This window comes from Mchenga conophoros, linkage group LG18, assembly GCF_057382185.1.
Source record: "Mchenga conophoros isolate Kocher_MC1m ecotype Shallow Benthic linkage group LG18, M_conophoros_male_GT1.1, whole genome shotgun sequence".
NCBI classification, from domain to species: domain Eukaryota; kingdom Metazoa; phylum Chordata; class Actinopteri; order Cichliformes; family Cichlidae; genus Mchenga; species Mchenga conophoros.
In genome coordinates this window covers 366,199-393,872 of record NC_140543.1, presented here as the reverse complement: position 1 = coordinate 393,872, position 27,674 = coordinate 366,199, and the positions used below count along the sequence as shown (strand labels likewise).

Sequence of the window (27,674 nt, the reverse complement as noted above, 5' to 3'; positions counted from 1 at the left end):
CCACCCTTAGAATGCTTGTCCAAGCTCTACAACAGGTGGGAGTTGAAGCTCTGACGTACCAGGGCATCTCCCACTGCTACTGCACCATCACTGAATGTTTAGGTGAAGCCGGTCTGTCCAGCGTACTCCCCCACCACCTGATCCAACTCGCCACCAGGTGGTGATCTGCTCCTCTCTTCACCCGAGTTCCCAGAACATATGGCTGCATAGCTGATGATATGATTACAAAACTGATCATCGAACTGTGACCTAGGGTGTCCTAGTGCCACCTGCACTTACGGGCATCCTTATGTTCGAATGTGGTGTTCACTTTGGACAAACTGTAGTTTGCACAGAAGTCCAGTGTGGGCAGTTGCAAGTTGAGTTTAAAGGTGTTGATTATGGAGCAGGGGCTTCTTTCTTGGATGGCACCCTCTTAGTTCCTGAGATGTTTCCAGTTCATGGCAAGCTTGAGCCTTGGTGGTTCCTGGGTATTCTTGAACCAACCAATTTCCTCTGAACCTGAGGGGGACAGTTTGGGTCTTCCAGACCTAACAAAGTGTTGACTGATCCAAATAACTTCTACTTAGTAATGTAAAGTTAAAATACCTTACCTTTTAATGTTAAAAGACATTCAGCACCACTTATTAAAAATGTAAGCGGGTGTATGTATACTTTTTTCCTATGTGGATTGTAGAGAATAAAATTTCTGGTTCTTTTTTTTTTTTAGGTTACATCCTGGAAAAAGAACAGTTCAGAGAAATGATGAATAGCACAAAATTACCCTAACATTCATGGCCATGATTAGTGGATGAAAACTTCTGACTGCAGCTGTTGTCGTGTTCAAATTTTTCAGAAGGGATTCAGGAGAAATTTCTGTCGGTTAAAAAGATTTAATTTGCTTCAGCAGTTGAAATTACAAGTTGAAGCATTGAACCTCTGTGTGAACCACTGGTCTGCTACTCAGAAAGGATGACTGTCACAAATCACTGAGGACTCACACGCAGGACGCTCCAACTTGAGAAGGACACAGTGGAATTTTTTACACGTTCCACCAAGTGTATGTACAGACAGCGTAGGGAATAGTGCCATATACAAAGGTGACAGGGGTGTGGGCTCCAGGGAATCCAAGGTGGGGAGGATGGGGGGAAAACACTCGCTCCTCTTCGATCACTCACTGCTTGCCACCGGCCACTCTACAATCACTCGCTACAAGGAATCCTCTCAGGGAACACAGGGACGGGTCCGGGAATTTATATACAGAACATACACGTTAGCACAAAGGCACAGAAGTAACAAAGGCTTTATACTTTGAGAGCCCGGCTACACTGACGCGAGTCACACAATGATCCAGCGATGAATAGCCGCCATCCCTCGGCTTAAATGCTAACAGCGTAAGGGTTCAGCTGTTTCCTCTTCACGGGTGCGTAGCCGAGGGCATGAACCCACATTGAGTTCCGCCCCGGCGAGAGAGAGACAACAGTGCTACTGATCAGCTACCTGCTGATCCAAAGGGCCCTGACAATAATGGTGAAACGGGCTGTCCAGCTTATATACTGTGACAATAACAAAAGATTATTATGGCCATCTTCTCCCAACACAAATGCGGCAGTGTGCTCCTCCCATCCATTCACTTCCGACCTCCCATCTGCTCTGATTCCTGGAAGACACAGACACATAAATACACCCTACGTATCCTTGGCTATCTGCTCTTATTGTTATGCTGATTTCAGTTCAGGACATCTTTTTCGGACTTCCTGACCCAGAGACTATTCTAACCATTATCATGTATGTAAGCATGCTGCAAAAACCCTCTGCACTCTACGTGTGCAAATTTTCAAATCCAGACAACAGCGCTGAATGAAGCTCTCAACCCTCAAACACGCGCCAACACACTTATGAGAACATTTGCATTGTTTATATATTAACATAATAAAATGGCTTCATTTAATTATTTTATAAACAATTTAACAAATTTTCAACACTAAGTTTGAATGTGAGTGTGACAGAAGTCTTTGCTTAGTTTCTGTCCTGTTCATCAGTGATTCAGGACCTCTACGACTCGCGAGAACCCCATCACCACCAGAAGACGAGAGTCCACCTGATAGTCCAGATCTCAGCACCAATCATATGCTCCGTCCCATCTCACCTGGACCGCCTCGACCCAAATCTCCAATGCAGGTAAGTGTCAGGTCCCATGTAGATGTTAGTCACTGGATCTAGTTGTGTATCTGGACAAAATAATAATTTTCATTGTTTGTAAAAATGTAAATGTAGTAATTAGTTTTGCACTTGAATATTTGACCGAAGTTAATTTCATAGGTGCAAGTGTCAAACTCCAGTCCTCGAGGGCTGTGGTCCTAAACTTTTCCATGTGTCCCTGCTGCAGCACACCTGAATAACATTAGCAAGACTTTATAGGACTTGACTGCAAGCTGAGGAGGCAGTTCAGCCCTTTGATTCGTGTAACAGCAGCTCATGAGTGAATGAACATGGTGCAATAAAAGTACTTTTAGAAGTACATTTTTCAAAACCCTTTACTTCACTCTAAGTTACTTGAGTAGGGTTAGGGGTTGCAGTCAAACTTTATAGAGTCTTGCTAATTAGCCACTAACGTTATTCAGGTGTGTTGCACCATGGACAAGCTTCAGGACAGCGGCCCTCAGTGACTGGAGTTTGACAGCCCTGGATTTGGATTGTGTTTTTAAAAACATGAAAATTTTAATAATTTTAAACACCCGACCTCACTCACAGCAGTGATCGATCACATGGCCTCATTACCAAAGCATTCAGGTGTTTCCTTTAAAAACAGAACTCTGTGGCAGTGCTGCTAACCAACTTTTGTCCTCCGCTGTTGACGGCGGAAATCTCTTTGCTGTTCCAACCTCAAAGGCTGCGAATAGGAATTTCTGTCAGTGATCAATAATGTCAAAGTCACAGCTCACCATTGTCTTTAACTGCAAAACTCGACCTGATCAGACTGAACAATAATAACAAGTGATCGATGGGTATGCATGACTGATAGTGGTGTGTTTGTTTGAACTTCACGGTAACTTTCTGGGACTGTTTTTTCTTTGCTGCACACTTTTGTCTGTTGATTTGGTGAGTGAACAAGAGCTGTCTGTCCTGTGTCTGTGCCTCTGTCTGTAGATCACTACAGCAGTGTTATATACAGTCTGCAGATCATATATAACACAGTAGAGCCCGAGAGTAGAACATCACCTAGTTTCTACTGATGTTCATGAGATCTGACCTTTCCTAACATTTAACGTTCTGTACATGTCAGTGTATGTTGGTGTGTCTGTAATGTCATGGCAAGTTTCTACAACACTGGTTGAGTTTGCTAAGGTGCAGTGCAAGAGCTGATATCTTAACCAGGAAATAGTGTAAAAACACCAAAACACGGAGGATCTCAATTGTCAGCCAGCCCATATGAGCTGCTGCTGATACTGAAATGTCATCAGACACCTTAAGACAAAATACAGGAATATCTGAGCATTGGTTCATTGACTCAAATAAAGACGCTGGCTGTGTAATGTGCAGATTCTTATGTATGATGTACAATAATAATTAAGTTTGTTGGTGTACAAATGATCAAAAACATTTTTACAAAAACGAAATACAACCAAAATTAAAGAAAGGAGATTTATCATTTCTAAAAAACATTTGTTGTCTAATTTTAAAATAGAGCCACGGCAGACTAGAGCACACTCTGACCATACTAACGAATGAAAACAAGTCATCACATCTCAGTGATGACTGAAAGAAAAGGAGCACTCTGCTGTTTTTTCTTACTTACAGAACTTTGAAGGAGGGTTAAGATCCACACATGAGTCAGGGTCGGGTCTGAATCCTCCTTGTCAGTCTGACATGGTGGGGGTTCACATTATAATCATGTCATAGACATGGTAAATGGACTGTTTCTTATATACAACCATTCAGTAAAGCACTGTTTTTTGTTTTAAGTGCGTTCTGACATTCACACACTGCTTCAGAGAGCAACATGGGGTGGTATCTTGCCCAAAGATTTGGTATGCAGACTGGGATCAAACCACCAACCTTCCGGTAAGTAGGTGACCTGCCCTACCACTCACCCTGTGGGTGGGTGCAGAACTAACTGAAAATACCAAACAGTTAAATCTAAACAGGCTGAAAGGTGAAACTAAAAAAACTAACCCAAAAATGCTACCACATAATCAGCAACATTCATTGTACACTAACCATTAACTAAGGTACCCAGCACACACACTTAAAAGTTAAGAACAAGTGTCCCGTCCAATCCCCCACATAGTTTCAAAGGAGCCCAGTCTATCAGTCAGAGAATAAAAAGCATGCTCTACTCTCAGACGGGATGCCAACAGGCCCTTTAGACTTTGCACAACATCAGTCCAACCCTGACCTAGCATCTGGTTCTTCCTAGTCTTCCATATTGCCAGCTTAGCTGTGCCAGACAAAAAATTAATCAGAACCAAGGTCCGTCTTTTCTGCACTGAATACTTAGGGCCAAAGACAAACAAAGGTACGGAGAAAGTCTCCCCTAAAGATTCCACCCACTCCTGCAACAAAGAAAATAAACCCACTAGCCGCGGACAACAGACCACTAAGTGCTCCAGCGTCTCCCTTTCTGAACAAAAAGGACAACCCTCCCCAGTGCTTGGGTCCAGGTGGGCTCTGTGTCTGTTCGTGGCTATTGCTCCATGTATAATCCTCCACTGGAGGTCAGCCATCCGTTTCTCAACAGGAGGCTTATACAGGACACTCCACCTGCCTTTAGGGGTAGAAACCGAAGCAAAAAACTCAGTCCATTTTGACTCCCAGATTCCAACCAGAGAGTGGAAATTCAGCACCTTAACACAGCAGAAATAAAGCTGCTTCTTGCCACAAGAGCTGAAACTATCCAGCACTGGTGTCCCCAGGGAGAGAAGCATGCCACTCCCCTCAGGCTGCTCCTCAAAGGCAGGACTGACCATCAATGAAGGGAAAACATATTCGCTGTCATCAGCCCTTTGATCAGCTAGGACACGATCACCAGCAAAGTCTCTCAGTGATGGCGACAGAGATTGCCAAACTTCCTCCATAATTCTCTCCGGCACTCTGTAGGACTTAATGCCTGTGACACCACCAAGTGCACCCAGAGACATCCTTGTAAGATGACCCAGTTTGACAACGCCAGCCTCCACAAACTTGGTCCGTATTGTAGCAGAAGAAAATACAGTGCTGGGAAAAAAGTCATTAATAAACAGTGGCTCCTCGAAAAGCCACATCCCAGGTCTGGGGTCAGGAGTACGTGCAACCTTCAGCGTCCGCCAGGCGTTCATCACCGAGCTGTAAAATGGCACAAGTCCAGACAGATCCACCTGATCCAACTTCAGAAGAAAGAGGTGTTTATCCAATCCAAGCCGGCCCGCTCTCCTAAGCAGCAACTGAGCAGAAGTCATCCAGCTGTGACCACAGCCATACAGCAGCCTCTGTGCCGTCTGCAGTCTAAAGGTTGCTGTTCTGCACAAAACATTTATCAGGCCTTGTCCCCCCTCCGCCACAGGAAGATACAGGCCCGCCGCACGAAGCCAATGCTGACCCGACCAGACAAACTTCACCAGAAGCCGCTGCACCTCTTCCAGAAGACCGCGTGGTGGCACTTAAACAAGCAATCTGTGCCATAAAAATGAGGCAACTAGATTGTTAGCTACTAGAACTCTACCCCTGTAGGACAGGTAGGGGAGCAACCGGTTCCATTTAGACAGCTTAGCCTCCACCTTTTCCCGCACTCCCTCCCAGTTCTGCTGCACAAAGTCATCACTCCCCAAGTAAACCCCAAGAGTTTTAATGCCCCTTTGACCCCAGCGAAGGTTCCCAGGAAGCTTGGGAATACTCGAGAAGTTCCACTGCCCCACCAAGCAGGCCTCACTCTTATCCCAATTAACCCTAGCTGAGGAAGCGTTTCCATACAAAACCAGACATTCCTGCAATTCCTGCACATCCCTTTGATCTGTAATAAAAACATTAACATCATCAGCATATGCTGACATAACGACAGGAGGGCTCTGAACCAGATCTGGCAAAGAGAAACCCTTCAACTTGCTTCTCAGTCTACAGAGAAAAGGCTCAATAGCAATGCTATAAAGCTGTCCAGAGATAGGGCAACCTTGTCTAATCCCTCTCCGAACCGGCACAGGACAACTCAACCCTCCTCCCACCTTCACAACACAGCAAGCATCGCTATACAACAGCTTCACCCAAGTCAGAAACCCCTACCCAACACCAAAGGTGTCATGGTCCTGGGCCATGTGGGCCCAGTATTCTTAGTTTTCGTGTATTTTTGTATTTTGTTCTTTATTTAGGCCATGCTTCCTGGGTTGATCTGTTACATTGTTCCTTATGTGTTTTCCCTTCGTGACTCTTACCCCCTGTGTGCCCCTCTGTGTATTTATGAGCCCTCGTCTCTCTTTGTGCTTTATTCTATGTTTTCCCCAGCCCGTTATGTCTGCGTTCTCCCCGTGCTCTCTCTCCTCCTGTTTGAACCTCTGTGTACTTCCTGCTTTACTTTGCCCATCTCCCATCAGTGTTACGTTCACTCCTGCCGTGTCTTGTTATGATTATCAGTGTCACCTGTGTTCCCCGTGTGCATCCACTTCCCCTGATCATCCCTCATGTGTATTTAGTCTCTGTGTTTCGTACAGTCTGTGTCGCGTCGTCTGTGTTCTCACCTCCATGTTTTCACGGTCAGTCCTTGCAGTGATCATCATAGTCTGAGTTTTCTTAGTTTGTCGCAGTATTAGTTTTCCCAGTTTAGTTATAGTCTAGTCACGCCATCCCTGCTTTGTTTGTGCACTTTGTCTTCAGCCATAATAAAGGCTCGCTTTCTGTTAAGTCCACTCCCGTCTACTAACTTGTGTATGCACCTGGGTCCATCACACACACCACCGCACGGCCTGTCTCTGCAGACCGTGACAAAAGGTCTTCAAGGTGGAAAAAAGAAAATCATGGTCCACACGGTCAAATGCCTTCTCCTGATCAATAGAAACGATGCCAACTTTAGCATTGTACACTTTGCAAATATCAAACACATCTCTCATTAAAAATAAGTTATCAATCACAGACTGATCCAGAATACAGTAAGATTGATCCAAACCAATCAGTAGTTCAATGACCATTTTCAGTCTGTTCGATAAAACCCTGGAAAGAATCTTGTAGTCCGCACATAAAAGGGCCACTGGTCTCCAGTTTTTAAGAAGGGTTAAATCTCCCTTCTTTGGTATGAGAGAGATAACTGCATGCCTGCAGGAAGCTGGAAGTATCCCTTCTATAAAACATTCCTTAAACACGTCCAGTAGGTCCCGACCCAGAAGACTCCAGAAGTGCTTAAAAAAGTCTGATGGTAAACCATCTATTCCTGGAGCTTTGCCTAAAGCCATCTGAGACACCGCCGCAGACAGCTCATCCAAGGTCATATCCCTGTTCAAAACGTCCCGATCCCCTGGGCACAGCTGAGGAAGCCTCTGCAGAAGATCCAAAGCAGAGTCCACATCGCAGCTATCCGCACTAAACAAGGCAAGGCAAGGCAAGGCAAGTTTATTTGTATAGCACAATTCAACAACAAGGTGATTCAAAGTGCTTTACAGAGACATTAGAAACAAGAACAAATAAAAAGCATGATTTAAAATTGATTAAAACAAGCAAATAAACTAACTAACTAATTAACAAACAAACAAAACAGTATATAAAATCAAAACAGATAAAATCAGAACAGTAGATAAAATCAGTAGTTAAATGTAAGTTTTGAAATTTAAGCTTAAAGTGTGGATTTGGTGCTTTATTCAAATGCAGCTGAGAACAGGTGAGTCTTCAACCTGGATTTAAATAAACTGAGTGTTTCAGCTGATCTGAGGCTTTCTGGGAGTTTGTTCCAGATATAAGGAGCATAAAAGCTGAATGCAGCTTCTCCGTGTCTGGTTCTGACTCTGGGAACTGATAAAAGACCGGATCCAGATGACCTGAGGGATCTGGATGGTTCATACTGGGTCAGGAGGTCATTGATGTATTTTGGTCCTAAACCATTCAGAGCTTTATAGACCAGCATCAGAACTTTAAAGTCTATCCTCTGACGTACAGGCAGCCAGTGTAAGGACCTCAGAGCTGGACTGATGTGGTCCACTTTTTTGGTCTTAGTGAGGACTCGAGCAGCAGAGTTCTGAATGAGCTGTAGTTGTCTGACTGATTTTTTAGGTAGACCTGTAAAGATGCTGTTACAGTAATCAAGCCTACTAAAGATGAATGCATGGACTAGTTTTTCCAGGTCCTGTTGAGACATCAGATCTTTTATCCTTGATATATTCTTGAGGTGATAGTAAGCTGACTTTGTTATTGTCTTAATGTGTTTTTCTAAGTTTAGGTCTGCATCCATCACTACACCCAAATTTCTCGCCTGGTTTGTGGTTTTTAGATGTATAGATTGAAGTTCTCTGGTGACCTGTAATCGTTTTTCTTTGGCGCCAAAGACTATTACCTCAGTTTTGTTTTTGTTTAGCTGGAGAAAATTGTGGCACAACCAGTCATTGATTTCCTCAATGCATTTACCAAGAGCCTGTACAGGGCCTCGGTCTCCTGGTGACATTGTGATATATATTTGTGTGTCATCTGCAAGTCCGTGTAAAAGGCCACTGCATGCCTTCTCATCTCAGCCAGATCCGTGGTCACCTTTCCATCCGAAAGCTGAAGACACACCATTTGCTTTCTGTGAACCACAGACTTCCCCAAATTAAAGAAAAATGTGGTTGGAGCATCCATGTCCTGGAGCCTGGCGAAACGTGCTCGAACCAAAGCTCCTTTAGCTCCCTCATGTAAAAAATGGTTAAGCTCTTGCCTTTTAGAATGTAGACAATCATTATTCTGCTGACCTAACTGTCAACCAGACACATTCTCCATATGTGTTATCTCTTTTTCAAGGTCCTGCACAGTTCTCATGATATTGGCTGTTAAAAAGAAAACTAGATCGCTGACAAAATACATGAATTTGGGACTTTTCTACCTCCCACCATTGAGTAAGGGAATCAAAATCAGCCTTTCTTGATCTCCAGTAATCCCAAAAAACTAAAATTGTCACAGAATATCGATCATGCAAAATTTTTATATTAAACCGCCAAAAAGATTTGGAATTGCTGGTGGTAGATAGAAACGGGTCCATTAAAGCTAAGCGATGATCTGTAAAAACAACAGGAAAACACTGATGGTTAAAAATTCGAGCAGTAAATGAAACAGACACATAAAACCTGTCTAATCTCGCTGCACTAATCCTGCCATCAGTCACTTTCACCCAGGTATACTGCCTGGATGAGGGATGCTTCATCCGCCACGCATCAACCAAATTAATTTTCCGTAGGACATCTGATAAAGCAGAAGATGACTGAAGATGCGGCTCCGCCCCAGTCCTGTCCAAAGTAAAGTCAAGACAACAATTCCAGTCCCCACCCAACACAATACAGTCCCCTTAAGCAGCACCACTTAATTTTCCTTTTAATGTTTTAAACAAAATCTCACGTTTAGACCCTAAGGTTGGTGCATAGACAATAACAAAAGTAAAACTAAAACCTTCAATTTCAGCCTTCACCAAAAGGACTCTGCCCTTTACCATCTCTATGCTGAAAATATTTCCATTTAGAGAAGGAGAAAATAAAACAGCAACTCCTGCGCTAAAATTTGTCCCATGGCTAAGAAACTTCTGCCCTCCCCACCACAGATCCCAGTCTATTTCATTTAAACTGTCAGTATGTGTTTCTTGGAGAAAGACTATATCTAGTCTCTTCTGTTTGATCACCTCAGCTAATAAGGCTCTTTGATTTGCATCCCTGCACCCATTCACATTCCAGGAGGCCGCCCTCACTAAGAACTGAGTGAAGTATGCGAGTTAATCTAAAGGATGATGTTGTTTCTCCATAGCAGAGCCACATCAGCTACGTCTGCCACCAAATGTTTAATCAGTGATGCACCAGTCAAACTTTCTAAACACCAGACCGAGCCCTTCTCAGGTCTCTTTCACTTCACCTCATCGTGCTTTCCATCAGGGCCAAGGCAAATGGTAGAGTGCGTCTCCAATTCCTGGAAAGCACAACAGTTCTGAAGATGTCACAGGAACCAGTGTTGTAGAATCTGCCGTCTGCCATCAGAACAGTTGAAGGTTTTCTTCAGACTGGTTTATTTTGTACTTGTGTGATAAAGGTCTCAGATCTCAGACATAAACTCTGTGTGATCTGTACGCACGTAGCAGCTATCACTGTCTAACCTATGAACAAATTCAAAAACGGTATCAAAATTAAAATAAGTATTAATCATCTATTGAAGTAAATTTGGCTTCATACTTTTACAATTTAGCTGAAAAGTAAACATGTTATGGTGGAGGAAAGTTCCCCAGCCCTGTTTTAAAGGTTGGTTTAGTGCTTCAGCCTCTATCCATTTTCTGTGGGATTCTTGTGTTTTATGTCCAGTGGCAGTGATTAGACACATAATGCTGGTGCAGACATTGAAACAGTTTGTCAGAAGGTGTCTGTCTTTGGCAGCATGTTTTTATTTATTTATTTTTTTCACAATGATCGTTAACAGCTCGCTGTGTTTGTTGTAGCTTAAAAAGGGGCCACCGGTGCCTCCTCCACCAAAGGTCACACCAACCAAGGAGGTGGCAGAGGAACAGATCATCGACCTCTTTGGTGGAGAATTTTTACCTGCTCCTTCGCCATCACAGGTATGAGTCCATGTGAATAATGACGGCAGATGTCGTGTGGGTGACAGACTTGCTTACTTGTTTTTGCACTGTCATCTGCAGCCCAATGAACGGCCCGGCGAATCTCTTCTTGATCTGGACTTTGATGCTTTTCAACCAGATGAAAGCGTTTCACCAGTACCACAGGTTCCCTTTATTACCCGAAAGCATCCACACATACACCTGAAAACCATAGCAGTGCACAGGTCTTATTTCTGACATCTCGGCAGGAGCGATTGAGAGCTGAGTCTTCACTTACTGTAATGATGACAATGGGAAGCAAACTGATAAATAATTCACCTGCTATCAGCTAACAGACTAGAAGACAGGTGGCGTTTCAGCTGCTGACACACCTGTTAGTAGCTCTCTGGTCCTTAATTCTCAGATTAGATTTTTATATTTCTTCTTGTTGTAGTAAAAATTACTTCTGAAGATAAGCAGTTTTATATGGATTTTCTTAAACTGTAATATATTTGACAAATCAAACAGTCCAAACATTGTTCCTTTCTTCTTGCCAGTACCTCACAAACTGTGTTAGTTATTCAGTATTTTTGCTCCTTTCAGACTGCTGTACCATGGGACATGTGGTCGGTGAGTAACTAACCCTAACCCAACTACTTCTTATTCTACAGCTTGATTTAATGAGAAAACGATCAAGTAAATCTATAAATCCAGATTGCAGTGGTAAATTCAGTTTTATCCCCTTTTTAAGGCAAATACTCAAGCTGCTCAGCCTGTAAGTAAACTCGCATAGTTCACTCTGTAATACAACATTTATTAATAAAGTTATTCACTCCATCAGATGGTCTTGTTAATCCAGTATAGTCTGCACAAAGTCAACGCTGGTCAACAAATGGATCTTTCTGGGTCAGTTTTTCTTTCTTTGGAAATGTAAATCATTATTTTACTCAGTCGTGTTATCGCTGAAGAGCTGTTGCCACATATTTACAATTTCCACAGTTTAAAAAAACATTATCAAAAAGAGGAGCTGGAGCAGTTAGTTAAATTCAGGAAGCCCCACAAAATTTATTCTGTACATCTGGATGCATCGTTCCAAAATACCGTGTCCAGAAGAACAGAATACATTTTCTGGGCTTTCCTGACATAGATAATTGAGCATTTATCAAGACCAAGACTTATGGGAGATTTCCCCAAGGCTGGTTGTCTTACCCCTGTTTAGTTTAAGACAAAAATATATTAACCACTTATACACCAAAACACAGCATAGGTTCTCGGAAGCTGTAATCTTATAGTGTTTACATGTGTAGTGGTACTAGTAGTATAACCTTTTTAAAATTAGTTTGGGGGAAAAAATCATATAACTGGTTTAAATTAAAACCCCATCATCTCATATTTAACTTTCTCTAAAATGGATTCATTCATGTTGTGAATTTTAGGTGTGTGGATTAAAAAAGAAACAACACAAACAAACACATACCTAGAACCACCGACTAATTCATTTTGACCCCAAAGAAATTAATGCACAACAGTTGCAGCATGCCTGGTTGCCAAGCAACACTCTTTATTTGCACATGAAGACTGTTTGACATGAAGACTGCTGTATCAGAACAGCTGAGACATGGTGTCTCTTTCAGACCCCAAAATATGCCACTCCAAAAATTTGTCCACCCCAGGGATTGGGTCCCCTGACACAAACAGAGTAACATAGTGTACGCTGTTAAGTACCAGGAGGATTGCCAGGATTTATACATCGGGGAAACCAAAGAACCTCTGGCGAAGCGGATGGCACAACACAGAAGAGCTACCTTGTCAGGCCAGGACTCTGCAGTCTATTTACACCTACAGGCCAGTGGACACTCTTTCAATGATGAGGATGTAACATCCTGGACAGGGAGGAATGCTGGCTTGAGGGTGGAGTCAAGGAGGCTATTTACGTGAAAAGGGAAAGACCATCTCTGAATCGAGGAAGTGAATGGCATGTCATGGCCATTGACCAAAGGTCATGACAATTTGTATGTTGTTAATGCCATAACCACATTAACGTGGCAAATCCCTGTTAGCGAGTTATCGCGGATCGGCCCGTGCGTGGGGCTGCACGGCGTCAACGCGTTATTGTGGTTAGATCATTAATGTGTTGATAGTGACTATACACAGTGCAGGTAGAACACAGTTTCCCCCTCCTGAGTCACCTGACGATTTGCCAGAATCTCTCTGAAAGTCTTTTTCCATGGCCTCTCCAAACTCCTGCTACACAAGTTTTTGCTTCTTCCACTGCCTGAGCTGCATTACGCTTGGCCTGGTACGTATCAGCTGCCACAAATTCCACAGGCTAACTGAGCCCGATAGGATTCCTTTTGCAGCCTGGTGGCTCCCTTCATCTCTGGTGTCTACAATTTGGTTTGGGGGTTACCACCATGACAGGCACCAACCACGTTGTGGCCACAGCTCAGTGCAGTGGCTTTGGCAATGGAGGTGCTGAACATGGTCCATTCAGACTCAATGTCCCCAGTCTCCTTCAGAATACTGCCGGAGGTATATGTCGAAGATCTCACGGGCCTGGGCCTCTGCAAGGCGTTCACTCACTATATGAGTTTGTCTAGCGTCCTCCCCTGCCGCCTGATTGAACTCACTACCAGGTGGTGATCAGTTGATGGCTCAGCAGCTCTCTTTACCAAAGTGTCCAGAACATATGGCCTTAGGTCTAATAATACGATTACAAAATTGATCATCGACCTGCAGCCAAGAGTGCCCTGGTGCCTGGTGCACTTATGGATACCTTCACTTTGTTTGTTATGGACAAGCTGTGATTTGCACAGAAGTTCAACATCAAAAATACCACTCAGGTTCAGATCCAGGAGGCCGTTCCTCCCGATCTAGAGTCATTTCTTTATCCAGAGTTGCACTAACTCAGGCTTCTTTCAAGACAGATGTGACATGTCCCAACTGCTAGTCTTGGTAGCTGAGGATTGGTCAGACAGGGCCTCCGCTACTGGCTGCAGCCTGACACCCAGCTCCTACGGCACTTCCTGCAGTTGGTGGGTCTACAAGAGGACGGGCCCATGTCCCTTTTGTCGGGTTGTGCCCCGCCAGGCCCCATGAACTAAGGCCCAGCCACCAGACCCTTGCCCTCAGGCACCATCCAAAGGCCTGCCTTCAGGGTGAGACCCCAGTAACCCTATCCAGGGCAGGGTAAACTGTTCCCTTAATGGTATACTACCATTGGGGCCCTGCAAGGGGACATAAGCCCACCTGACAAAATAACCCCTAGGATCCCTGGGACACACAAACCCTTCCACCATGATAAGGTAGCGATTCATGGAGGGGAAACAAATTAGGCATAATATCAGAAAGTATATTTAAAAAGAAAGCTCTTGAAAGAGCCATGTTGGGTGTTTTGAAGCTTTTCCTAATGGCATGTAAATCAATTCCTGGAATCAGATACATTTCTAAAAGGTATATAAAAGGAAAGATGGGAAAAGGGAGGATATTCTAAAGTTAACCAGAAACTTGGGAAAAAATATCAATACCAGTGGAAAAGTACCTCCTCTTTTTCCTTCAGAGAGTTTGGATGGGAGAACTTTTCAGAGCTTCAGTGCAATGTAGGTTTCTCCACGGGGAACTAACTTGCTGGAGATCCTGAGGTGAAAAGCATAGAAACCACTTCCATATTTTCTGGTCTTGCCCACAAATCAGCACATACACAAGACATTAGAAAAAAACATTTAAAGTAACAATTCTGTTATCATTTGATACCCTGTACTTAGTTTCCAAATTTCCAACTCTGGAGGGTGATAAGAAGTATTTGTTAGTAGCCGGTAAGAAAGCACTCAACAGGAAGTAACTAATTAAATCTCCCCTTCAACTGAAGTCTGGGTTGATGTGATTTACAATATTTATGTGATGTGAGAAGCTGACTCTTATTTTGAGACAGGAGTTGGAAAAAAAATCACACTCATCTGGAAACCCTGAACTCACTACACCAGATCCTCTAAGATTTGAATTTTAATAAATAAATAAATTTATTAAAATGAACAGATAATTTTCTTATCTCGAGTAAAATGCTAGTCACTATTCTCCACTGGTTTATTAGTTTTGTTTTCGTCTTTCCTTCTCTGTTTTGTTACGCTAATGATAATTATGGACCAAAAGTGCATTCAACTCAATTGTAACACTTATATTTTCTGAAAGAAAACTTGAATAACACACATCTATCTATCTCCTAGACTTCAGGAAACAGCCTGCCTCTCCATATCAATGTCACTGGGGTGAAAAGAGCTTATGGCCACACATTCCTTGACATTCACATGTCATGGACCCCTGAGGTGGATGTAAATGCCACAGTGACAATGGGCCAAGCAGTGGCATTATTTCTTCAGGGTGTTTAGGAAGGAACCGGCTGCTTCATCACTAAAGCCTACAGAGGACTGGTGGAGAGCGTTGTCATTACTAGCGCCATTGTATGTTATGAAAAACACCACTCAAGCATAGAAGGCTCTCAAGAGAGTCATAAAGGCTACAGAGAGAATTATAAGAGCTAATCCTCCATCAATTGACTCAACATACACACAACTCTGCAAGAAAAGAGCCCAAAACATCATCAGAGACAGTTATCATCAGGGGTCACACGTCCTCAGACCAAAACAATCATGGATCGCATGCAGCTCGAGATGCAGGAGAGTGGACGTGCTGATCACGAGACGCTCTCACAACTGCTTCTTTCCTACTACAGTCAGACTGATGGCAAAAACTAAATAAGGACTAACACAAAATCTAAGTTACTCAGTGTGATATATATTTCAATGTGCAAACCCTGTGAAAATGGTCAGGTACAAGGCACTAGAATAAAAATGCAGCAGCTAATGTCTAATGGGACTATGGGTCAGAGTCCCATTGAAATTAAAGTTATGGCTATATCTGCATTCATTAAAAAAATAATCATCTACTTTACATCTAAGATGACTGCTGAGTTGTACACGTTGCTTCTTCAGGGACCTGACCGATTCTATAGACTACAGTCAAATGAAGGCAAAATGCCCCCCAAAAGTCCAACAGTTTGACTAGAAGGTTTCTAATCTAGTGGTTTTTTTTTTCTTTGATTGTTTATTTTAAAACTTCCCCTTGAAGTTACATTGAAGCAGTGCAGGTGCTTCAATCAGAAAACTGAAACAGTTTGATCAGCTGTGACTGGTCATCTTTGTGCAGACGACACTGTATTCTCATTTCCTTCCATGAAACCACATGTCTGCCTGATAACATGCTGTGTTGCACAACCTTGTACTGAGGTTAGAGTGGGGAGGGGCAAACTTTAATTCATCATTCGCTACCTGTCCAAGCAGGCTGCAGATACCGGCTTTGTCGCTGACTGGTCTGCTGATTTTGGTTCAGTGTCAGCCAACGGAGAAGATGCTTCAGGAGCTGAGGAACCTGCTATCCCTGGAGGTCCGACTGTGGGGCAGGAAGGGGCACAAGAAGGGGTGCAGGGTGAGACTCGGGGCTGGCCCCAGGGAGAAGGGATTCAGCCAGGTGGAGAATCAACAGCAATCACCCGGGACAGTGAAATCACACCAGCTGAAGATGAGGTTAGCTGCTGGGAATCTCAACCTAACTCCAACCTTCATTCCTCCCTGTGCTGTGGAGAGGATGATAGTACAGGGCAGGCAGATTCAGGGGCAGATGAATTAAGGAAGGAAGATCGCAGAAAGTCTACCCCGGGACTTATATTCACCAATGAATACGGTGAACAAATTGAGGAAATTGCAGAGGACAGAGGAGACAAATGGTCCAGGTCTCCTGAAGGGTCAGGATCTGAATATGAAACTGCTGAGGAGTGGGGTGATGGTGGTCAGGGAGGAGGCTGGGCAAGTGCTGATGATGAGCTTTCATATGATGATCGAACCCAAGAGAAGAGCCAGAAGGTTCAGGCAGGTGGAGCTGTCCCAGGAGATTGTCCTCAAACAAGAGAAGTTGTTTCCGATTGTTCTAGTATTGCAGCCAAAAGAAACAGAAATAATTCATCCGAAGCAGTGCCAGAGAGACCAGATGTTTATCAAGATCACTGTGAAACTGAAGGAGAAACAGATGAAAGAGTTTATTTCTCTGAAACACAGGGAGGTGCGTTTGATTTTGATCTTATCTCAGAAAAACAGGGAGGAGGTGCGTTTGATTCCGATCTACTTGCAGAAACTTGTGGAGGAGGTGCGTTTGATTCCGATCCTTTTGCAGAAACACAGGGAGGAGGTGCATTTGATTCCGATCCTTTTGCAGAAACACACGGAGGAGGTGCGTTTGATTCAGATCTTATTGCGGAAACAAAGGGAGGAGGTGCGTTTGATTCCGATCCTTTTGCAATAACTCAGGGAGGAGGTGCGTTTGATTCTGATCCTTTTGAAGAAAAACTGGGAGGAGGTGCGTTTGATTCTGATCCTTTTGCAGAAACACAGGGAGGAGGTGCGTTTGATTCAGATCTTATTGCGGAAACAAAGGGAGGAGGTGCGTTTGATTCCGATCCTTTTGCAGAAACAAAGGGAGGGGGTGCGTGTGATTCAGATCTTATTGCGGAAACAAAGGGAGGAGGTGCGTTTGATTCCGATCCTTTTGCAATAACTCAGGGAGGAGGTGCGTTTGATTCTGATCCTTTTGAAGAAAAACTGGGAGGAGGTGCGTTTGATTCTGATCCTTTTGCAGAAACACAGGGAGGAGGTGCGTTTGATTCTGATCCTTTTGCAGAAACACAGGGAGGAGGTGCGTTTGATTCTGATCCTTCTGAAGAAAAACAGGGAGGAGGTGTGTTTGATTCAGATCCTTTTGCACAATCACATTGTGGAGACAAAATGGGTGGTTTTGAATTTGATCCATTTGCTGAGACTTCAAAGAAAGCTGAGGCTGTGTTAACTGGGGATAGAAAGAGTGGGTGGGATTTTTCCAACAGTTTCTCAGCCATCTCTTCAGGGACCGGGGCTCCTGCTTCCAGCAATACCTCCTGGCAGGAAGGTAGTGGCAGCAAAAATTCTGCATCCATCTGTGGAACAGCAGCAGCAGGAAATAAAGAAGTAAACAATCCCCGAATTCACAAAGAACCAGAAAATTCAGACATGTCCGAAGATGAGGCGGCAAACCGGAGATTTGGAAAGTTGTACCAAGAGCTAGATACAGAAAAGGAAGAGGTACTTGACTCCCTTCCTTTTGTAGTTGAATGGTAGATTAGAAAAGAATAGAAACAAATTTCAAACAGACCTTTCCTGTCTACCACCCTCCCAGAGACTGAGAAACAGTGAAAGTCCTAAAACCTGGACCTCAGCCTGAGCTCCTCCTGCCTCTCCTTTTGCTTGCCTCCATCTCTTACTATCCTCTGCTTGTTCATTCCATGTTTACACCCATTTCAAAACGAGTCCATCTTGTTATTAGATTGGTCTTACTTGAAGGCTTCTAATATTATTAATACTAACATATATCTCTGGAATTCAATTTAGGTGACCAATACATTTAATGGATTTTCACAGGTAATTTTATTCTAAGCTTAAAGTAATTGGATCCAAAACACTGAAATGAATCGAGTTGTTGTGATTAGTGTCTGGGTTTTGGTAGAAGATCGTTCTTACTAAGTCAACTGAAAGTTTGGGTTTCACCAATGATTCGCTCTAATTCATTGTCATTTTTACTATTTTCTCTAGTTTCTACAAACAATTTTCAGACTTAGAGTAGAACAACGTAAAAAGATTAGAAGCAGGAAGGGGTCAATGCAGAGTTCAGAGATCACTGCCAGAGACTAGTGACTTTGAAAGTAGATGGCGAACCCAACAGCTTACTTCCACAAAGCCAAGAAGCCTTTATTGTCCAAGTAATGTTAGTCTCCTCTCCAAGTGTCTCTGTTCTATGTCACAACAATGTTTGATGAGAGTGTTCTGCAGATGTACTGAAAGTAAAGCAACAGCACTCCTGCTACATTTGAATTTTTCAAACGTAGCTCCTTAAACCTGCATTTGAGTTAAATCTGGAGATGGTTGCTTTCTCCAAAGATTCTAACCATAGCATGTTAGAGAAGAAATCTGAGAAAACTTTCACGGGGGGAAATTCTCTATGTATGATAACTCTGTTGAAATCATGGATCTCACACTTTAAGTGGCCTCATAGGACCATAATTTTTGAAGGTGCAGTTGCAGAACTTTGATTGCATCTTATCCTACATCCCCATCTCTTAAATATTTCCCTTTTATTTGTGAATGCTAAAAAATGATGCAATTCTCAGTCAGTCAGTTGTGACTTGTTTTTCTCTTTTTATTAAACACATGCACTCTTAAGGATCCATCATTTTTCGCAGATTTTGATAAGATGGTGAGTTTTATAAACATTTGTGTAAACCCCCCCCCCCCCCCCCATCTTCCATCTAACTAAGTATCTACACACCTATTTACAGTTCTGTGAAAAACTGAATCCACCTCATTTTTCAGCAGCAGTAACCTGCTGTGATGCTTTCTGTGGGACTTTCTCTGTCACTGTGAAGGAGTTTATGTCCACTCACTTATGCACAGCCTTCTGAAGGTCCAACCACAGCATCTCACTCAGGTTGAGCTCTGGACTCTGACCAAACCATCGTAGTTGCTCCATTCGTTCCTGTTTCAGCCGTTCTGTTGGATGTTTGTGCTGCTGCTGATGGTCCGAGCTTCAGCTGTGGGACAGACGGCCTCACACTGACTCTAGAACACTTAGACAAGAGTTCACGGTGCACTAAGATCATCGTCCCTCCTCCACCGTGCTGACAGCTGCTCTCAGGTGTTTTTGCTGATATGCTGGGTTTGATTTTGTGCGTTATGGACAAACATCTCCACTTTGGTCTTGTCTGTCTGAAGGATACTGCTCCAGGAGGCTTTCTTTTTAGACAGAAGAAGCCTTCCCCGGCAGTCCTGCATGCTCAGGCTTTTTTTTAGTCATACTGTCATGAAGTTTAAGTTTAAACCTGCAAACTGAAGAGTCTGAGATGGAGCTCTTGTATTTTTTTGGAGTTTCCCACAGTAAATGATAAATGGACTTGTAGTTGCATACTGCTTTTGTGCTTTAGCTGACCACTGCAGGCTTTTTGCTTACAAGCCGTATTCACCATAGCTGGACTGGCCATCGGGCATACCGGGCATTTGCCTGGTGGGCCGATGTTTTTTTTTAAAGTTTTTTTTTATGCTGGCCGATGTGTAAAAATAAGTCGGTTGTTTGGTGGTGGCTATGGCGGAGCTTCCACAGAGTCAGCAGGTGGATGAGAGAAAGGGGAGGCAGGAGGAGGAGAGACCCGAGGCGGCTGCCGGTCCGAGTGTCAGGTGAACTGAACTTCAGGTAAGAAGTTATCACTGCAGTGTATCTGGGTCAGATATAAACCAAGTTTAGGTGGAGTTTTTTTGCGCTGTGCTGACTTTTTACAGTCAGTTACAATAACTCGTACTGCGTACTAGCTAGCATGACGGAGTTTATATACAGCTGGGTGGGTGCTATGATGTTACTGATAAGGAATTGTATTTTACTCATAAGGTTAGTTAGTAGAGTTGCCAACCATCCCGTAAAAACGGAATCATCTCGTATTCAGAGAAAATATTACGTGTTTCGTGTTGAGCTGAAAAGGAACAGTTTGTCCCGGACTTCAGCTAGAATGGAAAAATGACACAAAGCTGGAGTTATTCTGTGTCTTCACGCTGTCAGCTGTTTCTTCTCTCATTCTCTCGCCCTCCCTCTCCTGTTGCTACTTCAATCATGAAACTGATCAATGATCAGCTGATCGTCTCTTTTTTTGTTTATCGCCCACTTTGCGCCAGAAAGAGGAAACCAGCGGATGTCGTGCTAAACAACAGCAGCACGTTTAAGCTTGATCAGCTGTTGTTAGAATTTATTTAATATTAGTTTCTAGTATCAGCTGATGTTTGCTGGAGCCACAGCTGTAAAGCTGCTGGTCATGATGTCGGTTTCGATATGTGGTGAGAGGGAAACATGAAGATGAAACCAGGAGATGAACAGGTGATGGAGAAACAGGTTTACCTTTTAGGTGACATGAATGAGTTGAAGGGAAGTTATGAGCTGTTTCTGAGAGACAAATAACACCAGGATCCTTTTCTAAGTAGCTGACAGCTGGTAACTGTGCAGGGGCGGATCTAGCAAAGCTTTGCCAGGGGGCCAGGTAGGGCATTAACAGGGAGAGGAGGACACAAAGAAGCACTTTCTTATTCTCATTTAAAATGTCTCACTTTAATATATAATGATCAGAATCTTAAAGACCAAAGTTTTTATCTGATCTAAAATGTATAGAAATCATACATATACCAACAAGACTGTACATCACTGTCACAGCAGTGTTTGTTTTCATTCAAAGGCTTTATGGCTTTAATACCCGGTGGGCCGGTCTCTAGTCAAAATGCTCGGGCTGATTTTTTTGTCCCAGTCCAGCCCTGTTATCCACCCACTCACACACACATTCATTAAAGTGGGTTTTTTGTTTGTTTGTTTGTTTGTTTTAAAAGCCAAAATCCCTTGTTAAACACTGTAATGCATGCATTGGAGGAAAATTCAGTATCTTGGCCAGGGATACTTTGACATTAAGGCTGAAATAGCTGTGGAATCGTCCATTGACCTCCAGACTGCTAGACAACCCACTGAACCACAGCCATCCTATGATCTAACGTTGGGGTGGGGTAAATTTGCTGTGATGTCCACGCCAGGGAAGATTGTGTCATTGTGTTAACATACACCAGAATGGTGCAAACCAGCAAATTTCCAGAAGATCTGCTCTTACAGAGGTGCTCACACTTGATAAGCAACCATAACTGGTGCATTTTCTTCAGCATCTGGCTGCTATGGAACCTCCTAATTCCTTAATTAAGGGTGTACTTAGTTTTTCACAGAGCTGCATATGTATGTACTTATCACCTACATAGGTAACTACATACTTTTTTTTTTACATCATGTAAATATATGATATCAGTCCTGAGATGTATTTATTTCTGCCAGTGAAAAGTGTTAGACTGACCTAAAGCCTAACTTGTAATCATATAACTGTTTAAATGCTGGGAGCTCATATTATGAATTCTGTGGCGTTTAATGAACATCATACTAAATATTGTGAAATGAAGTGGGACATTTAAAGTTAAATGCCATCTTTCTCTGAAAAAGAATGAAGGAAACAGTGAATCAAATGACGCTCTGGAAGCTGCAGAGGCCCAAGCTGCAGGCTCAAGAGAGCCTGCAGCAGAAGACAAACCTCCATCTCTCACTACTGGAGGAGAGCAAGATGAGTGCCCACCTCTTTTTGCTGGAGAGGAACCTGTATCTTCAACTGCAGGAGCAGAGATGGAGGAACCTCCAGCTCCCCCTGCTGGTGAGGTGGAAGAATCTGGAGCTGCTCCAGCTGGTCAGGACGATACAGACACACATTCAGACAGCCTGAAGGAGGAAAAGCCTGCTGTGAGTGGATAACCTTGTAAAAATGCTGCCTTTTGTGATAACCTAATCATCATCTCATCAATATCATCACTGTGACCTCCATCTCATCGTATCATCATCATCACTGAATGAGAAAATCATTGAACTCCACACTGGAGATGTGTCAGTGTGGAAATCATTCTTCTGTTTTCAGCCTGTATCCAGTGCGCATGAAATGTCTTTTTGTGTAAGGATTTTAACCCTTTGCCCTTCTCATTTCATGCCAACAAACCCATACCCCAATCTTTACCCTACCCCATCCACTTTATGACACAAAATGAACTCAATCTCATAAAACACTGCTGCTTTTTGAAACAAAACAAAAACAAAAGCCTTTTCAATTAGCATCACTGAGTTTAAATCGTTATATTCTACTGTTTTCCCAAAAAGTTGACTATGTCCATAGCGTTTCCAGTGGGATGACAATAAAATGTTTCTCCCACTGAAAACGTCCAGATGAACAGAATCAACTTTTTGGATTTTCTTACCTGGATGATTGAGCAGGTATCAACGCAAAATCTATTTTATTTTCCCAAAGTCAACAGTGGTATCTCCAGGCTCAGAACAGGCAGAGGTCAGTGAGGTAGGATACTCCACTTCTTCTGTTTGTTTGCTTTCACTGTCATTTTTACTGTTTATCGGCAACAATTATTGAACAACATAGGTGTGAATGTGAGTGCGAATGCTTGTCTGCATCTGTGTGTTAGCCCTGGGACAGACTGGCGACCTGTGCAGGGTGTACCCTGCCTCTCACTTGAAGACAGCTGGAATAGGCTCCAGCCCCCCCATGACCCTGAAGAGGATGGATGAAGTGTTGAAATGAAATGATGAGAATGAATGCAGCTCTCTGAAAGAGACCTTGAAGAATAATGGTTTGACCCCTACGTTGGTCGTTTTTTGAAACAAAATTCTTTTTTTTCTGTGATTTTACACATGCTGAATTCAGGGTGGTGGTCACTGTTTCATATCTCTTTTCTCACATGTGAACAGGGAGGTCAAAGTTCTAATTTTACAAGAGCAAAAGTTATTATTAAATGTTTGTTCAAACATTCAATGGCCACACAAATGTTCTCAAATGGAAATGATTTCTGTCTGTAAACAGATTCCTCCTGCTGAACAGGCCAAAACTTCTCCCAGTGAAGCAGCTTCATCGGTGAGTCTAGCATCATCACTTTAGATTCAGAAGAAATCATGAAACTTAACTCAATGCCCGTGTGTGTGTGTGAGAGAGAGTGGCTGAAATTGTCGTATCAGCGTGCTCTACAAACATACAAATTGTTCCTTAATTTAGATTGGACAATAAGATCTGATTGAAGTGCAGACTTTCAGCTTTCATTCAAGGGGTTTAACAAAAGTAATGCATTAACTGTTACACAACTTCCCATTTTCACTGGAGGAATTTGTCTAAACCAGGGGTCGGCAACCCGCGGCTCTTTAGTCCTTATTTTGCGGCTCCGGGTGGTTTGGGAAAATAAATTAGAAGTATTTAGCTGAAGTGTATTTTATTTGTGTTTAGTTCTTTTTAACTTGTAGTTCTAAATTGGAAGATTACTGTGATTTTGAAATATAAAAATAAAATTATATCGTATTATTTTTTCATCGCTCAAAATAAGCGTCACACTCGCGGAAGCCGGTGTAGCCGCCGAAACGCTGTGCATTTATCGAGACTTTCAACCCCAGGTGGGCCAGTTATGGATCTTCGGATCCACATTATGTCAGCAGCTGTTCTCCACCGTGAACTACGTTAAAAACAAACACCGCTCACGCCTCACAGATGACAGCTTACAGTCCTGCGTGAAGATGAAAGCCTCGTTTTGCAGACGCTGTGCGCAGAGGTTCAGGACCACAAGTCTCATTGTAAACATATCACAGCAGACCCGACGATGCTTGCATGAACAAGCTTTTCAGCATCTCTTTATTGACCGCTTTTCACACACGGTTGCTGTACACATACAGCCGGCTGTAGCTTTGCAGCTCACAGCCCGACACACACCAACACAACAGCAGAGAGAGCACAGACTTTAAGGCGGCGAGGCGTGATTGCGGGTGCCGCTCAGGTGCGTCCGACTTCCATGCAGCGGCACTGCAGACCACGCCCCGCCACACACATTAACCAGGTAAAATACATATTTAGGTAGAATTTTGCAAATATCCATTTTTCATTTTTAGCAGCATAGTACTTTTTTCCAGTTATTTTTTAAAAGTCAGGTCAAGGCTCCAAAAGCACAAAGGCGATATGAGGGTGGCTCACAGCAGCTTTTGTCTGCTGGATCATTTTAGTTCAGCGTCTTTCCTTTGGTTATATTTCTTTAAGAGTTCAAAATGTGTTAATTACATAAATAAAAGGTAATTTTCTCTGTAGCACTTCGTGGATTTCATAAGCAACACACCTTAGTTGCTCCGTGGATTCTTTTAAAAAGCAGTTAAAAACTTTTCTTTTCAAACAAGCCTTTTGTTGTACGTATTTTATATTCTTTACATTATTTACATTTGATCTTTTACATTGTGTATAATGTCTATTGATTGTATTGTTTATTTTAATATTTGTGTGCAGCGCTTTGTGACTGCCTGTCTGTGAAAAGCGCTTAATGAATAAACTTTACTTACTTACTTTAGTTGTTCACACAAAGCATAAAGGTAAAAATAACAACATATACAGTGTTATCTTCACTTTAGATTTCAAAAAGTATTCCCAGCTCCCAGTGTTTTCTTTTGCTTGGAAACCGGGTCCAAGTGGCTCTTTGGGTGTTAAAGGTTGCAGACCCCTGGTCTAAACCAAGGCTCAAAACTGAAAAACTGACATAATTTCAGATATAAGAATTGTTTTTAATACTTGAAAGCAAATCATTTGCAGTTGGTAACGGCCTGTAGAATCATTACACTAGAATGTTGTTTGCTTTTTGAGATGCTCTGCGGGTCTTTACTGCAGCACAATCAGCTGCTGCTTGTTTGTGGCTCTCTGCCTTCTGTTTTGAATTTATTAACTGTAAAAGTGCCCTGCTGGGCTGAGATCAGCTAAGTCTTTCAGCCATAGAAAAATATTGCGAAATTAAGTGAGACATTTCATTTTGCAAGATGCTCTGCAGCAGTAACCTGCTGTGATGCTGTAAATATGAAATGAAAGTTTTTAGATGTGATCACTAAATGCTCAATGTCCTCTGCAGGAAAATATGCCAATCCCTTCTGTTGTGATTGAGCCTGCCTCAAGTAACGAAGGTGATGATGACCGAGATGCTGACATCATCTCTCCCACTGCAATCAGTGACAATGGGGTGACAACTGAAAACCAGAACATCAAGCATATCAGTCCTTCTGGGGGAGCGTCTGGACTTCCTGATGATTTCCTTTACAAGGTGAGGCTTCTTAGTAAAAGCAAATATTTTATGCTATCAATTGAGGAGGAAAAAGACTTTTCTAATGAACTGTTAAAATGTGGAGTCTAATGTCTGTAAACTATGATGGATACCTGCAGGTGGAGACCATACACGACTTTGAGGCTGCAAATTCAGATGAACTTGACCTGAAGAGAGGCGATGTGGTTTTGGTGGTTCCCACTGCCTCAGTGGAAGATCAGGTGATAATAGCTGGTCACACAGAAATGTAATAAATAAAAGTTCTTCACCAACATGACAAACAACATCTTAACAGGATTGTTCTGATGTTTTTGTGTGTTTGCTGCAGGATGCTGGCTGGCTCACAGGGATCAAGGAAAGCGACTGGTTAACATTTGGAGCTGGTGCTCAAAAAGGACTTTTCCCAGAAAACTTTACTCAACATTTGGAGTAAGATGTTCCCTGACATGGCAAAATGATAAGTAGAAACATGAGTAATCTGTGTCCCAGCCATTGAATCAGCATGTAGCCATTCCTTTTCTTGTACGTTGTACCTGCTGCAGCTGTCTGCTGGACAAACAATAAAGTTTCTCTGGCAGGTGAAACTGTACTAAAATGAAATGTTATTGTTAAAAAAAAAAGGAAAAAAAGAAGAGAGAGAGTAGTACTCTTCCGAGTTCCCCTGATGATTTAAGCATGGTGTGGTAGTATGTTCCACCCTCCTGTGGAAGTAAGATATGCCTTTTGTTTAAATAGAAATTATATATAAAACAATAATAACTCAACAACAAAAAGCTTGAAGTGACCAGGTGAAAACAAAGGAAAAAGATAAAACTGTCTTTGCACTGTGTGGTAATCATTTTGTTTTGCTATGAAAGACTACAGAAACTTTAATGCTGTGATTTGTTTGTGAGTGCAACATGAAACTTGGGTTTCTTTTTTCTGACACGTTGTAACTGTAACTCTTGAATCACTGTTGATGTTTTCTGTGTTATCATTATTGGGTGTGTGGTGATTGATCTTTCATTTGTAATATGTGATGATGAACTAACTCACTGACCCGTGTTGCTTTGGTTCTGCTAAGGGGATACTGATGTTTATTGTCTGGGTTTTGGCACACAAAGTAGTGCAAATGCTGCATGAAAATCCTAAATATTCAAAGTACATATACTAAAGATGACAAATAAAGAATTTCTTGTGTGTTACGCATAGATTTGTGTATGGCATATCATCTGAAAATTTGGTTACAAGAAAAAAAAAAAGCAAATAAGGAAATTTTTTGTCAGCGGTTTAAGTGTTTCATCAAATAGAAGGTATTAACAAACCAGTCTGCAATTATTTTTTTAGGCTTCAGAAAAATTACTCTTATACTCTAGAAAATGTAAACCTTCATCAAACTGGTTTTGATAGCCAGGTGAAGCCTCCCAGTAGACCTTTATGTGATGCACACAGCCTTGAGATAATATTGGTGTAATGAATTAAATAGTAAATTCCATGTTTGATATTGTATATGGTTCTATGCTAATAAAATAAATAATAAAATATTAATGTTTCAATCAAGTAATTGGACCAAATGGTATCTTTAATGTTTAGAAATCAGTCAAAAGATAAAAAAGGGTATGCTATTAGAATTATGTTTTAATTATTCTTTAAAGATTTAAATGGTTTACATTAGGCTATAGCCAGCTCTAAAACGGGGTTCACTGGAAATGACTGAATAACCCTAACGCCTAGAATCCACAAATTCTGTGGCATCCTGGTAGCAGCATGCACCTGCCTGCCAAGTTTGGGCCAAAATGTGAGTTTTTAGGGGTTAAGTATTGTCATGTCTAGGGTTCAGGTGATAACAGGCCACCAGGGGCCTGACTGCACTGTCCATCAATGGGGGCCGAGGAGCCTCTGCCCGGCGGTTCCAAAAATTACCCATGTCTAGGGTGTAAGAGCTAGTGGGCTGTCGCGACGTTTCGGCATAGAAGTGCCTTCCTCAGGCGAGCCCAGTTAAATATGAGGTCTTCCTTTATACAGGCTTTCTTTTACAGGTAAGTATTTTTTTCTTTATTTCCTTTATACAGGCTTTTTCTTTACAGGTAAGTATTTTCCTTTCTTTAGGTTTTTTTCTCTGGTAAGTATTTTCCCCTCTTGTTTCTTTCCTTTATACAGGCTTTTTTTTAAACAGGTAAGTTTTTTTAGGGTTTTTC

General features: G+C 42.4%; 1 protein-coding gene across 10 annotated transcripts in view; it reads left to right on the top strand.

The window, feature by feature from the left end:
• amph (amphiphysin) overlaps positions 1-27,018 on the top strand; it is a 48,912-nt gene extending 21,894 nt beyond the window's left edge. The window contains exons 10-22 of one of the 10 annotated variants that reach the window (XM_085254136.1): positions 2,022-2,160; positions 10,604-10,714; positions 10,796-10,879; positions 11,297-11,323; positions 11,445-11,468; positions 16,030-17,856; positions 18,992-19,024; positions 21,836-22,126; positions 22,683-22,727; positions 23,247-23,297; positions 25,309-25,497; positions 25,617-25,718; positions 25,826-27,018. In XM_085254136.1, the coding sequence (XP_085110262.1) occupies positions 2,022-2,160; positions 10,604-10,714; positions 10,796-10,879; positions 11,297-11,323; positions 11,445-11,468; positions 16,030-17,856; positions 18,992-19,024; positions 21,836-22,126; positions 22,683-22,727; positions 23,247-23,297; positions 25,309-25,497; positions 25,617-25,718; positions 25,826-25,930 (3,028 nt within the window). In that variant the 3' untranslated portion in view covers positions 25,931-27,018. Of the gene's footprint in view, positions 1-2,021; positions 2,161-10,594; positions 10,715-10,795; positions 10,880-11,296; positions 11,324-11,444; positions 11,469-16,029; positions 17,857-18,991; positions 19,025-21,835; positions 22,127-22,682; positions 22,728-23,246; positions 23,298-25,308; positions 25,498-25,616; positions 25,719-25,825 lie in introns of all 10 variants that reach the window. The other 9 variants (XM_085254141.1, XM_085254135.1, XM_085254142.1 and 6 more) reach the window with 9 other exon arrangements.
• Positions 27,019-27,674: the final 656 nt, after the last annotated feature.